The sequence below is a fragment of the Pteronotus mesoamericanus genome, unplaced genomic scaffold, assembly GCF_021234165.1.
Source record: "Pteronotus mesoamericanus isolate MK-2021 breed Mesoamerican mustached bat unplaced genomic scaffold, CSHL_Meso_final contig_100, whole genome shotgun sequence".
NCBI classification, from domain to species: Eukaryota; Metazoa; Chordata; class Mammalia; order Chiroptera; family Mormoopidae; genus Pteronotus; species Pteronotus mesoamericanus.
In genome coordinates, this window is record NW_026554999.1 from 1,150,910 (window position 1) to 1,166,664 (window position 15,755).

The 15,755-nt window shown below is 39.8% G+C and overlaps 1 protein-coding gene across 3 annotated transcripts in view; it reads right to left on the reverse strand.

Annotated features, from left to right (window-relative positions):
• RALGAPA1 (Ral GTPase activating protein catalytic subunit alpha 1) overlaps positions 1-13,997 on the reverse strand; it is a 260,435-nt gene extending 246,438 nt beyond the window's left edge. For all 3 annotated transcript variants that reach the window (XM_054588112.1, XM_054588037.1, XM_054587963.1), the window contains exon 1: positions 13,387-13,997. In XM_054588112.1, the coding sequence (XP_054444087.1) occupies positions 13,387-13,492 (106 nt within the window). In that variant the 5' untranslated portion in view covers positions 13,493-13,997. The remainder of the gene's footprint in view (positions 1-13,386) is intronic.
• Between the last annotated feature and the right edge of the window lie 1,758 nt (positions 13,998-15,755).

Sequence of the window (15,755 nt, forward strand, 5' to 3'; positions counted from 1 at the left end):
CCTGGCAGGTGTGGCACAGTGGACTGGGCGTCTGGGCGTCTGCCTGCAAATCGAAAACTTGTCGGTTTGATTCCTAGTCAGGGCACATGCCTGGGTTGCGGGCCAAGTCCCCAGCTGAGGAAGTGCAAGAGCCAACTGATCAATATTTCTCTCATATGTTGTTGATGTTTCTCTCCCTCCCTTCCCTTAACTCTAAAAATAAATAAATAAAATCTTTAAAAATAAAGAAATAAATAGCCCTGGCTGGTATGGCTCAGTGGATTAAGTGCTGGCTTGCAAACTCAGAGGTCACCAGTTTGGTTCCCAGTTGGGGCACATGCCTGCATTTCCAGCCTGGTCTCTGGATGGAGGCGAGTGAGAGGCAACTGATCCCTGTATTTCTCATGCATTGGTGTTTCTCTTCCTCTCTTTCTCCTCCTCCTCTCTCTAAAAGTAAATAAATGATCTTCTGGCCAGGATGGAGGCGTAGGTAGATACGTTCTGCTTCCTTGCACAACCAAAAGGAAAACAACATATTTAAAAACAAGAACTGCCAGAAAATTGAACTGTATGGAAGTCCGACAACCAACAAGTTAAAGAAGAAACATTCACCCAGACAGGCAGGAGGAGCAGAGACCGGCAGTCGGGGCGGAGAAGACACAAAGCAAGGCAGCAGCTGGAGGTCCAGGAGGTCCCACATTTGCGTGCTGTTAAATTGAGAGGAATAGCTGGGGAGCATATGGACCACAAAACCCAGGGTTCTGGTGCAGGAAAAGAAAGCCTCCAAACCTCTGGCTGTAAACACCTGTTGGGGTTGCGGCAGCGGGACAAACTCCCAGCCTCACAGGAGTTCACTGGAGAGACCTACAGGGTCCTAGAACCTGTACACAAACCCACCTGGGAATCAGCACTAGAAGGGCCCAAATTGCTTGTGGGTAACAGGGGACAGTGACTAAAAGGTGAGAGCCAAGCATAAGGCACTGTTCCCTCTCTGACCCCTCCCCCACGACACAGTGACCTGGGTTGCCCCAACCTGGCAAATACCAAAGGCTCCGCCCCTTCCAACTTAACAGGCACCCTGAGACAAAGAAATACAACCCGAATGAAAGAACAGATCAAAGCTCCAAAAATAGAACTAAGCTATGAACAGAGAGCCAACCTATCAGATACACAGTTCAAAACACTGGTAATCGGGATGCTCACAGAACTGGTTGAGTATCGTTGAAAAATGGAGGAAAATGTGAAGGCTATGCAAAGTGAAATAAAGAAAAACATTCAGGGAACCAACAGTAAAGGGAAGGGAATCGGGACTCAAATAACAACTGGGAGCAGAAGGAAAAGATATACATTCAACCAGAACAGAATGAAGAAATAAGAATTCAAAAACATGAGGAGAGGCTTAGGAATCTTTGAGACAATTTGAAGCATTCCAACATCCAAATCATAGGGGCGCCAGAAGGGGAAGAGGAAGGGCAGGAAATTGAAAACTTACTTGAAAAAATAATGGAGAACTTCCCCAATCTGGCCAAGAGACTTCCAGGAGATCCAGAAAGCTCAGAGAGTCCCAAAGAAGTTGGACCCAAGGAAGCACACACCAAGGCACTTCATAATTACATTACCCAAGATTTAAGACAAGAAGAGAATCTTAAATGCAGCAAGAGAAAAGGAGACAGTTACCCACAAAAAGAGTTCCCATAAGACTATCAGATGATTTCCCAAAGGAAACTTTACAGGCTTAAGAAGGGGCTTAAAAGTCATGAAAGGCAAGGACCTACATCCAAGATTACTCTGTCCAGCAAAGCTACCATTTAGAATGGAAGGGCAGACAAAGTGCTTCCCAGATACGGTCAAGTTAAAGGAGTTCATCATCACAAAGCCCTTATTATATGAAATGTTAAAGGGACTTATCTAAGAAAAAGATGAAGATCAGAAACTATGAACAGTAAAATGACAACAAACTCACAACTATCAACAACTGAACCCAAAAGAAACAAAAACAAACTAAGCAAAAAACTTGAACAGGAACAGAATCACAAAAATGGAGATCAGGGTGGGGGGCGGTGAGAGGGGAGAGAATGGAGGAAAAGGGACAGAGAATAAGAAGCATAAATAGTAGGTACAAAATAGACAGGGAGAGGTTAAGAATAGTGTAAGAAATGGAGAAGGCAAAGAACTTACATGTATGACCCATGGACATGAACTAAGCGGGGTGGGGAATGCTGGTGGGAAGGGGGTGCATGGCAGAGAGGAATAAAGGGGAGAAAAAAAGGGGACTATTGTAATAGCATAATCAAAAAAATATATAAATAAAAATAAAAAAGATTAAAAGATAAAACTAAATAAATGAAATATTTAAAAATAAATTTAAAAAATGCTTCTGCACATCAACAAGAAAACCGTCAACAAAATGAAAAGGCAACCTCCTGAATGTGAGAAAGTATTTGCAAATCATATATCTAATATGGGGTTAATATCCAAAACATATAAAGAGCTCATACAACTTAACAGCAAAATAACAAACAATCCAACTAAAAAATGGGCAGAGGAGTTCTGATTGCTGTGGGTCAGTTGATTCGATTGTGGTGCTGTAAACCAAAAGATCATGTGTTTGATTCCCAGTCAGGGTACATGACTAGGTTGTGGGTTCATTCCCCAGTGGGGGCACGGACGAGAGACAACCAATGGTTATTTCTCTCTCACATAGATCTTTCTCTCCCTCTCTCTAAACATCAATAAGCATGTCCTTGGGTGAAAATAAAAAAAAAATTGGGTAGAGGATCTGAACAGACTTTTTTCTCAAGACATACAGATAGCAAACAGGTACATAAAAAGGTGCTCCAGCCCATCAGGGAAAAGCAAGTCAAAACCACAATGAGATATCACCTCACACTTGCTAGGAGGGCTACTGTCAAGAGGACAAGACCTAAATGTTGGCAAGGATGTGGAGAAAAGAAAATCCTTGTGCACTATCGGTGAGGATGTAAATTGCTAGAGACACTATGGAAAACAACTGTAAAAATTAAAAACAGACTTACAGTATGACCCACCAATTTTATTTCTGGGTATATATCTGAAGGAAACAAAATCACTACATTGAAGAGATATCTGTACCCTCATGTTCAATGCAGCATTTACAATATCCAAGACATGGAGTCAATCAAAATTTCCTCAACAGATGAATGTATCGAAAAAGTTGTGTGTGTGTGAGTATGTCTGTATACACATATACATATACATGCAATGGAACATTATTCAGCCATAAAAAAAGAACATCATCCTGCCATTTGCTACAACATAGGTGAATCCTGAGGGCATTGTGTTAAGTGAAGTAAATCAGAGAAAGTCAAACACTGATTATACAATATATGAAATCTAAAAAAAAAAACAAACCCACAGAGGCAGAGAGCATAATGGTGGCTGCCAGAGGAAGGGGGTGGGGGTAGGGGGAATGGGCAAAGGTGGGCAAAAGGTATAAAATTCCACTTATAAGATAAAATCTGAGGATGTTGCCCAAACATCTCAATTAAAAGGTTGCAATTATTAGATAACATAAAAAAGTAAAACTCAACCATATGCTGTCAACAAGAAATCCACTTAAAAGATTTATTAACAAGACAGGAAAATACACACACTACTAACACTAGTCAGTTAAAGTGGAAGTGGCTACATTACTATCAAAGTAGATTTCAGAGCAAAGACTATGGGGGATAAAGAGGCCATTTCATAATAATAAAGGAGTCAATTTATCAAAATGAAATAATAATCCCAAATGTTTAGGAACCTAATAATGAAGCTTCAAAATACATGAAGCAAAATCTGATAGAACTGCAAAAAGAAATAGACAAACACAATTACAGTCAGAAACTGCAGTACCACCACCCCACCTCCAGTCATTAACTGATAAAAACAAGGAGACAGAAGAAATTCAGCAAGGATATAGAACACTTGAACTCTCTCAAACATCTTGTCCTAACTGACATTTTTAGAATACTTTACCCAACAACAGAATATATATATTTTTTCAAGTACATATAGAATATTTACCTATCAAATTAAAACGTTCTGGACTATCAAACTTCAATACATTTTAAAGAATTCAAGTCATAAACACATGTTCTCTGACTATAATGAAATTGAATAAAAAATCAGTAACAAGGACAGCTGAATAATGCACAAATATTTGGAACTAAAAAACACAATTGTAAATAACCATGAAATGAAGAAATCAAAAGGGAAGTTAGAATGCATTTTGGACCTAATTAAAAATAAAAATACAAAATACCATAATTTGAGAAATTTATAATAGGGGAAATTTTGTATCATCAAATGCCTAATGTAGAAAGGAAAAAGATCTTAAATTAAGAACCTCGGTTTACATTTTAAGAAACTAGAAAGAGAACATATTAAACTAAAACTAAAAAAGAGTTTTGGTGTTTGTTCAAAACCCCATGAGATTACTTAAAAGGTGATTTTGAAAAAATAAAACTAAAACAAAGCAGGAAAAAAGGAAATAAGATTAAAGCAGAAAGCAGTAAAATAAAAATATTTATAAAAAAGAAAATCAGTAAAGCCACAAACTAATTCTTTTAGAAGATGAATAAAATGTGATAGGCCTCTAGTCAGACTGATCAGGAAATGAAAAACTTCTTATCAACACCAGGAATAAGAGGGGTGACATCACCACAGATTCTACTGATGCAAAAGGGTAAATGAGCATTATGAACAACTTTATACATAGAAATTTGACAACTTACATGCAATGAGAAAATTCCTTAAAAAACACAAACTACCAATACTCACACAAGAAGGAAGAAATAACCTGACGAGCCCCTCTATTTATTATAATAGTTTTGAAACCTTCCCTCTGAGAAACTCCAGACTCATAAGGCTTCACTGGTGAATCCTAACAAACATTTAAGGAAAAATAATACCAATTGTAACCGAACACTTCCAGAATATTTAAAAAGAACACTTATAATACTATGAGGCTAACATTACCTGTTATAAAAATCAAAAAAATTACAAGAAAAGTTCAGACCAGTATCCTTCATGAACGTAAATCCATAAATCATAAACAAAGTGTTAGCATATCAAATCTGACAATACATCATGGCTACTGAGTTTTAATCCCAGGACTGCAGAGTTGATTCAATATTTGAAAATCAATCACTATAATTCATCACATTAACAAATGAAAAAAGAAAAAAAAATCTGTTCTTCTGAACAGAAGCAGAAAAGTATTTGAAAAATCCATTCCTGATGAAAACTCTCAACAACCTAAGAATGAAACTTTTCAACATGGTAAGAGCTATCTATAAAAAACCTACAGTTATCATATTGTATGATAAAAACCAACTGCTTACCCAAGATCAAAAACAAGACAAGAATGTCCACTCTCACTCTTATTCTGCACTGTACCCGAGGTTCTAGTGAGCTCAAAAAAGCAGTAAAAATAAAGGAAAGGAAGACTGAAAAGGAAAGAGCAAAACTGTCTTTATTCACAGAAGAGATTGTCTATGTAAAAAGTCCAATGGAATCTACAAAAAACTAACAGAACTAATGAATTTATAGCAAGGTTTCAAGATACAAGGTTCAATATAAAAAAATCAATTGTATTTCCTTACACTAGCAACAATCAGAAATGGATATAAAGATGTCATTTACAAGAGCATCAGAAGTAGAAAATTATTTAGGAATAAGTAAAAAAAGATGTGGAGGACCTATACGTTAAAAACTACAAAACACTTCTAGAGAAATTAAAGAAGCCCTATATAAATAGAGAAGCATACCTTGCTCATGAATCAGACTGCAATATTGTCATCAACTTTTCCCTAATTGACCTACAGATTCACCACAATCCTGATCAAAATACCAGCAGGAAAATTTATCTTATTTATTATTTTAGAAATTGGCATGCTAATCTTAAAACTCATATTGAAATGTAAAGAACTAACTAGCGTAACCCCCCCCCCCCCATGGAAAAAAACCATAAAAAAGGAAGAACACAGTTGAAGTAACAACACTACCTGGTTTCAAGATTTACTATCAAATTACAGTAAATAAAAAAACATTGTGGACCCTGGCTGGTGTGGCTCAGTGGATTGAGCGCCGGCCTGTAAACTGAAAGGTCTCTGGTTTGATTCCCATTCAGGGCACAAGCCTGGGTTTCAGGCCAAGTCCTCAGCAGGGCATGCAAGAGAGGCAACTGATTGATGTATCTCTCACATATTGATGTTTCTGTCCCTCACTTCCCCTCTCTCTAAAAATACATAAATTTAAAAACAAAAAACAAAAAAAGGCATCCTAGGATTGGCACCAACAGACAAATAGAGCACAGAAACAAAACAGTCCAAAAATATACCCACACATATGACAACTGAGTTTTGGAAAAACTACAAAGGCAATTCAATGGTGAAAGGGTAATCTTTTTCAACAAATGGTGCTCTAACAATTAGATATCCATGTGCAAAAAAATAAACTTTAATCCATATCTCAAACCATATTTACAAAGTTAACTGAAGATTTATCATACACCTTAATATAGATCCTAAAAACATAAACGTGCTGGAAGAAATTATAAGGAAATCTAGGCTCTGGCCAGGTAGTTCAGTTGGTTAGAGCGTCATCCAGATATGCCAAGGTGGCTGGCATATACAAGAAACAACCAATGAATGCAGATATAAGTGGAAACACAATTCGTTGTTCCTCTCTCTCTCTCTCTCTCTCTCAAATCAATAAAAAAGTAAAAAAGTAAAGAAAATTAGGTAAAAGGTTTGAGCAGACACTTCATCAAAGAAATTATACAATGGTAAATAAGCACAAAAAGAAACTTGATGTTATTAGTCATTAGGGAAATACTAATCATAACCCCTGCATATTTCTTATAGTGGTTGAAATAAAGGAGACTGGCAATACAAAGGGGTGTTAGGACATTTGTGGATAAACTGGTAACTCTCCATATACTGCTGGTAAGAATGTACAATGGTAAAAAACATTATGTCGGTTTCTTAAAAAAGTTAAACATACAGCTGCATATGGTCCAGCATTCCACTCCTAGGTATTGGTCTAAGAGAAAAGAAAGCATATGTTTATACAACTACACCTCACAAAAGCTTTATTTGAAATAGCTCAAAATTAAAACCCACATGTCCATCAACAGGCAAATGGATTATCAAATTGTGGCATATCCATACAATGGAACACCTACTACTCAGCAATAAAAGGAATGTAGAAGTGACATATTCCATAACAATACTTACGAATTTCAAAATAAGGCCGAATAAAAGAAACCAAACAAAATACAGTGTATACTGTAATTTACCATGTAAAATGTGCACTTTTTTCACCCACATCTTTATGGGAAAAATAAGGATGCACATTATAGATGGGTATAATGATTACATACTAAGGGTATAATAATGCCGTGTATAATGTGCACAAAAACGAGGGTGTGCAATATACGTGGGAGACCGTCATACACAGCAAAAAATGGTAATACCATATAAATAAAACTCTACAAAATGCAAACTAATCTAGAGTGACACCAGATCAGTGACTGTCCAGGTAAGAGGAAGGTTCATGCAAGTAGGGATGGAAGTGAGGGATTCCAAAGGGGCCAAGGAAATTTTAAAAGGTTATAGATGTATTTGTTATCTTGATTGTCATGATGGCTTCACAAAGTATATATATACACACACACACACACATATATATATGCCAAAAAGTATTCAATTACAAGTTTTAAATACATTTAATTTATTGTATGTCAATTATATCTCAACAAAGCTATTAGAATGATCCAACAATAATCAAAATATTGATTAGCTAAGTTAAGAACTCATCTTTTTCTTTCTAAATCAAAAACATAGAATTGTGGAGGCTTCCGGTTAAGATGGCAGCACAACCAAATCTAAATTAGGGCTAAAATATACAACAATCATCACTTAGAACCATCAGAAATCAGCTGAATGGAAGTCTGACAACCACATCCATCTATACCTATAGAAGGGGCCCAGATATAGAACGGGCTGGCCTCTTACCCATATGTGGTAGATTAAAATTTGGGAGAGGTATCTCTGGTGTGAGGACTCCAAGCCCCACACCAGGACCCGCAGTCCAGGGTTCCAGTGTCAGGAAGATAAGTCCCCACAACTTCTGGCTGCAAAACTCAGCAGGGACTGAGTCAGTGGAAGAAATCGCTGGAGCCCCAAGCAGCTCCTCTTAAAGAACCCACTCATGGACTCACCTATTCACTCCCTCCCTCTTAGCTCTGGTGACAGTGTGGCAGCTTGAACCAGTGATAAACAGGGAAAGACTGAAGTGTCTGGCATCAGGGTGAGCAGAGGTCATTGTCCCTTCTCTGAGCCCTCCCCCCACAGAGCCACAGAGCTGGCAGGATGGTGCTATATTAGAGACTCCATCAACCTGGCTAACACCTTTTGACCAGCCTTTGAGATTACCAGGATCTCCACCCAACCTACGGGCCCACCCAAGCGGCTTTTCCATATGAATGGCCGGTCTTCTGCTCAAGCTTCACAACTTCTAAATCCTCTCAAACATGCAACAGCTAGCCTCACTGAGTGGCAGGCCCAGCACTAGCAGCAATCAGATTCATTTCAGAGCTTAGTTTTGCCTGGTAATCTCGAAGCCCAGCAGCCATCTCAGATTGCTTTATAGCTCAAGCAGGGTGGCCCCAGGCAAAACACAGGTAGGGGCTTACCTTGGCCTGTATCACCTGGGGAACCCCAGGGCCAGGACACCCAGTGGACAGCTATAAACCGTGATGGAGCACCACCACAATGCCCCTGCACAATTGATCCTCCATGAAGGATGGAGGTTGGTGGTAAGTGGCCAAAGCCAATCCTTGCAGCTGACTGGCCCAAGCAAATCCCTCCCATTGATCTGCCAACAGCAACCAATGCTCAACTACAAGAGGAGGGTGTACTCAGCCCACATAAAGGGCACAGCTCGAATACCCAGCTTGGGTGAATCGGGAGGCTGTGCCACTGGGCCCTACAGGACACCTCCTACATTAGGCCATGCTACCAAGACACAGTGTCAAAGCAGCTCTACCTAATACATAGAAACAAGCACATGGAGTCTGCCAAAACGAGGAGACAAAGAAACATGGCCCAAATGAAAGAACAGATTAAAACTCCAGAAAAAGAGCTAAATGAAATGGAGATAAGCAATCTATCAGACGCAGAGTTCAAAACAGTTTATAAGGATGCCCGAGGAACTTAGTGAGGACCTCAACAGCATAAAAAAAGATCCAGTCAGAAACGTAGGTTTCACTGATTGAAATAAAGAACAATTTACAGGGAAACAACAGTAGAGAGGGTGAAGCCAAGAATCAAATCAATGATATGGAACATAAGGCAGCAAAAAACAACCAATCAGAACAGCAAGAGGAAAAAAGAGTAAAAAAAAACCCGAGGGCAGCCCTGCCAGTATGTCTGAGTTGGTTAAGCATCATCTCGCAAAGCAAAGGATTGCTGGTTCAATTCCTGGTCTGGGCACATACCTGGGTTGCAGGCCTGGTCCCCAACTGGGGCACATGTGTGAGGCAACCAATTGATGTTTGTCTCACACATCGATGTTTCTCTCCCACTCTTTCTCCCTCCCTTCCCCTCTCCCTAAAAATAAATAAATAAAATCTTTAAGTAAAATTTTAAAACATGAGGGTAGTATAAGCAGCCTCTGGGACAACTTCAAGAGGTCCAATAGTCACATCAGAGGGATGCCAGAAGGAGAAGAGGAAGAGCAAAAAATTGAAAAAATTACGTGAAAAAATAATGAAAGGAAACTTCCCCAATTTGGTGAAGGAAATAGATATACAATTCCAGGAAGCACAGAATGTCCCAGTCAAGTTCAACCTAAAGAGGACCACCCCAAGACACATCATAATTAAAATGCCAAGGGTTAAAGATAAAGAGAGAATCTTATAGGCAGAAGAGAAAAGCAGAGGGTTACCTACAAAGGAGTTCCCACAAGACTTTCCACTGATTTCTCAAAAGAAACTTTGCAGGCCAGAAGGGGCTGGAAAGAAATATTCAAAGTGATAAAAAGCAAGGACCTACAACCAACATTACTCTATCCAGCAAAGCTATCATTTAGAATGGAAGGGCAGATAAAGTACTTCCCAGACAAGGTCAAGTTAAAGATATTCATCATCACCAAGCCATTGTTACATGAAATGTTAAAGGGATTTATTTAAGAAAAGGAAGATTAAAACTATGAATGTTAAAATGACAACCAACTCCCAACTCCCAACAACTGAATCTAAAAACTAAAAACAAAAACAAAAACAAACTAAGCAAACAACTAGAACAGGAAAAGACTCATAGGTATGGGGATCATTTGGAGGGTTATCTGCTGGGAGGGGAATGGGGAAAATGGCGGCAATGGTGCAGGGATCAAGATCGTTATTGGTAAGAACAAAACAGACGGGGGTGGGGGGATGTTAAGAATGGTATAGGAAAGGGAGAAGTACAACCCAAAGAACTTACACGTATGACCCATGGACATGAACTAAAGGATGAGGATTGCTGGAGGCAAGGGGGATACCAGACAGAGCGGAGTAAGGGGAAAAAAAATTGGGACCTACTGTAACAGCATAATCAATAAAATATACTTTAAAAAAAAGAACTCCGAACCGTTACCTTGCTATAGGTGATTAAAATTAACATTTAGTCAATATCCACCATATGCCAGGCATTATGTTAGCCACTATACATGTACTAACTTAATGTCATCATCTTAAAGCTATTAGTTGCAAAAGGCGGGGTGGGGGGGGGTGAGGGAGATAAGAGGAAAACACAAAACTTTAGAAACTAAACAATGTTTTTTAAAAATTTTTATTTTCTCTGATCCTCATCCTAGGATATGCTTGTTGAGAAAGAGAGAGAGAGAGAAAAGGGGGTGGGAGGTGGGGGGAGAGACACATCCATCAGTTGCTTCCCATGCTCACCCTGACCAGGGATTGAACCTGCAACCTAGGGTATGTGCTCTGACCGGGAATTAAACCCGCAACCTTCTGGTATATGGGATGACCCTTCAACCAACTGACAAACTCAGCCAGGGTTCTTTTTCTTTTTATTATTTTTTGAGATTTTATTTGTTTATTTTTAGAGAGAGGGGAAGGGAGGGAAACAATGTGTGAGTGATATAGCAATCAGTTGCCTCTCTCATGGCCCCTACTGGGAACCTGGCCTGCAACCCTGGCATGTGCCCCGACTGGGTGTGGAACCAGCAACTTTTTGGTTCGCAGGCTGGCACTCAATCTACTGAGCCACGCCAGCCAGGGCTTGCTTTTTTTATTTTTTATTTTTTTTATTTGTCAAGAGAGTGAGAGAGACAGAAACAGAGAGACAGAGAACCCTGGTGTATGGAAATGACATTGTAATCAACTGAGCTACCCTGCCAGGGCGATGAAGGATCTTTATAAACACAATTGTCCCTGGTTGAGAACTGCTGTTCTAAAACTATTCAACTGTAGTAATCTCTCAGTATGAAATTCCTCCATGCACAGGGAGAGAAATCTGAAAGCACAGTGTTCTCTATTTGAAAATTCTTACAAAGATATTTTAAATACTTATATATAGTATAATCTCTATTTTTTAAAAGCCCATAAATTACTGAAAAGTAAGTTGTTTTTTGTTTAATTACTGTTTTGTTTTCAAACCAAGGAAACTAGGCCATACAAAAAATGCGGCATGCATGACCTCTTAATTTAGACCATCTCTCCCATATGGAAGAAACTTCTCTGCCAAAAAAGTATACGAGAACCACTCCCTCACTCTATAATTAAAGAGCGATGGCTTAATTTAGGAAATGTCAACATCCACTGGAACTCAACTTTATAGCTCTGCCATTACCTAACCTAGTTTATCCCAAGTAGGTGTCAAATTCCATTAAGTCTTCAAATTCAAACTTCCATTATCTGTGATATACCTCCTACATTCACACATTCCTTCTCTCACTCACTCAACCAAATCTTTTCTTCAATGAGTTATCTTTCAAGTAGAATGAAGAACAGAAATTAAAAGTCTGCAATCTCAACTATAATTAGGAGATTTACATTTTCTTCAAAACTGGGTTTCTTTTTATACCATTAAACTGGATTTAATTGCTTTCTTACTATTCCACAGGAATAAATACAACATACTTGTGATAACAATTTCCTGTCATAAATGTAGGAAAAGTAAAAAAACAAACTGGAGATACAAAATCTGGGCTCCAGTTCTGGTTCTGCCTACTAGTACCTGGATGACATTCCCAGATTTCAGCTTTCTCATTAGTAAAAAATGAGGGATAATATCTACCTGCAGGGTTATTGTATTAATTACAAGTTATGTGAAATCGTTTTGTAAAGCACCACACAAATGTTAGGTGTTATTGGTGATATCCTGGCACTCTGAGTAAACAAATAGCAGAGAAACAGGCACTCAAATAAGGGAATTATATCACTGAATAAACATCAATTTTCAAAAACAATTCATTAAGAAGAGAGCTTGAAATAAACTCTAAACCAGGATTCAGACATTTGCGTTCAAAACTCCGTTCTGCCATTAACTCTGTATAAACACAAGCAAACTAAGTTTCCTTTTCACCTCAAATTTCACCTCAAAAGATCCAAGTACTGGACCAGATATTCCATAAGTATTATCATAGCCCTTATCAACCTACGAAATGACTCAGTATCCAAGATTCTAACCCCATATCCGAAACTCAAGAGTGCTCTTTGGTTTGCAAGCAAAACAGAAGTATAGAGAAACAGAAGGTAAGAAAAATTTTAATTAAAGTAGAATTCTATGCAATTCTCTAAAAGCAAAGAAACTGTAAACTACTTAATTGCTATAAATAATAATAGTTCTCTCTAAATGACAGTAGTGACGAACAAGGAGCACTAACAAAGGGCGGGGCTCTTTCCCACAAGTTTTTGGGAACCACCCACTTCCCAAAGAGGTGTAACTGCTTCCTCCTGGCACTTACCAGCCAAGAAACTTGAAAGATTATGGTCTATATTGTTTGAGAAAGGATTTTTCCCTTTTCACTTGGGTGGGGATGACAGTAGTCATCTACCGAACAAACATATCCTATAAACTCCATTATCTACAGGCACCAAGTCTCACGAAAGTCTAAAAAAGATGTTTTTAGAGTAACACTAGTTTTAAAAAAATAACTTCGAACGATCACCTCAAAATTAGATAACCCTGTGTCAGTACTGATTAGTTTGGCAACTGCCAAGTTTTCTCTTCCCCAAATTAACCGCGTCCCTGCAGAGGCGTCGCCTCACCCTCTACCTCCGCACCGCGCCAGAACCAGGGGGAGAGTCCCCAGGGGATCACAGCGGAGGGAAGGCCGGGCAACTCAGGCCTCTGGGCGCCGCCACCCCTCGCTCCTCACCGATGACGATGCGCAGGTGCTTGAGGCGGGTCAGCGCGTCCTTCTTGGTGTCCAGCACCTTCTGGGTAGATTTCTTCACGTCCCCGTGCGGCTTCTTGGAGAACATCCTGCCGCTGCCGCCGCCACGGCCGGCTCCAGCCCCCTCCCGACCCGGTCCGGGCGGCGGAAGGTGAAGGGAGTGGGCAGGGAGGAGACTAACGTGAGCGGCTCATTCACTCCCCAGCCTTGCGGGCCCCGCAGCAGCCGACTCCTCCCAGATCCTGGCCGGGGCCGCCACCTCCACACGGCTCACGCCGCGGCTGCAAGGCACCTTCAGCTGCGGCTCCAATATGGCGGATCCCTTCTCCCAGCCCTGCATGTAGCGAGGGAGACCCGGGTAGGTCGCCCGCCGCGGCTGCCGCCGCCACCGCCCGCTTCCTGCGGTCGCCGCTCGCCGCCAATGGCCCGGGCTCAGGACCGTGAACGGCGGGGGTGGGGCTCTCGGCGGCAGCTACACAGCTCCTCTCTCCCTGAGGCCCCCTTAAGGTTAAAGCGTCTTTAGCAGCTTAGACCCTGCAGAGGCCGAAAGGAGACGGAATGTAGCGATAGTGATGGGATTTCACGACTCTGCCGTCAGTGGAGAATGGTCCCCGTGGCAACCGCCTTCTGACGTCTGACGTCAAGTTTTCTTGACGTCATGCCAGCGTGAGATCATTCGTGGTATTATCCTACCCACCTCTGGTTTCATGAGTAAGCAGCCAAAGGAGGAGCCCAAGGAAGTGAGAAGAGGTAATTACTGCGTGCGTTATTTTTAAGCAAAGTGATTCCTAGCCAAACTCCCAGAGTAGTATCTTACACTCTGTTTATAATGCTCCTTCATCGCCCTGGCCGGTGTTGATTAGAATATATTTGCATATGCCAGGGTTGCTGGTTCTATCCCGGGTCAAAGCACATATAAGAATCAACCAATGAAAGCATCAATAAGTGGGACAACAGACAAATCAATGTTTGTCTCTCCCTCTCTAATAAATAAATTTTTAAAAAATTTTTAAAAGGTCTTTTATCTCTACTATTTACTCTGTCATAGTAACTTATGAAGATAGCTCCAAAACATCAAAGCAGATGTGCAATGTATTTTGCGGATGCCGGTTCTGAAGGCATTGGTTGTAGTACTCCTTCATTTACTAATTTGAATTTCTTTTAAAGGATTTTTGTTTGTTTTGAAAAGTGATGATTAACAACTTACTGTAGTATAAAGATTTGTAGAGTTATAGTGCATCCTCTTGGTTAAAATTATCTTGTACAAATAAATTAGTTCTCCCAAAAGCATGCTGTAACAGAAAAATTACAGAGAAAAGAAATATGTAGTATTTAAGGGTGAATTTTCCTAATAGATAAAGAGTTCACAAATCCAGGAGAAAATTAAGGCACAGGTAGAAAAATTAGTAAAGAACATGGAAAAAAACAGAAGTGTATACTTGTAACTAAAACATGTGAAAAGTATCACGCTCATTAGTAATTTCAAAAATCAGATTAAAACAATAGTTTTTAAAACAATTTTTAAAAGATTTTATTTATTTTTAGAGAGAGGAGAAGGGAGGGAGAAAGAGGGAAAGAAACTTTGATGTGTGAGAGATTCATCGATGGGTCGTGTCTCACACGCCCCCAACTGGAGACCTGGGGCACAACCCAGGCATGTGCCCCTGCTGGGAATCAACTGGTGGTGATGACACTTATTTTGGCAGGCCAGCGCTCAGTCCACTGAACCACGCCAGCCAGGGCTAAAACAATTTTTAAACAGCTTTACTAAGGTGTAATTGCTATACAATAAACTGCACATTGTCAAAGTGTACGATTTGGTAAGTTAGACTTTTGCATACAACCATAAAAACTACACAATCAAAATAGTGAACATATCCATCATCTCCCCCACCCCCTCCCCAAATTTTGCCCCTTTGTTATCCCTTCCTCCCATTCCCCCACCCCTGGTCCCCAAGCAACCGTTGAGCTTTCTGTCACTTAGAGGTTCATTTTCTAGAATTTTATATGAATGTAAGCATGCAGCATACTCTTTTTTGGGGGGGGGTGGTGTCTGACTACTTTTACTCAGTATACATAATTTATTTTTAACAATGTAATGTTTTGTCAGTCAAATTAGTAAAGATTGTTTTTAGATTAGCCATCTTTCTGATGGTGAGTGTGATAGCAGACACTCCTTTTGCTTGCTGGGAAGAAGCATGAATTACTACAAGCTTACTAGAAATTAAAATTTGGCATTATGTATCAAAACACAAAATATTTATATATCTTGATTCATTAGTTCCACTTTTAGAGCTCTATTCTAAAAAATCAGAAACGGAAAAATATTTGTGTAAAAATATTAAAGCATA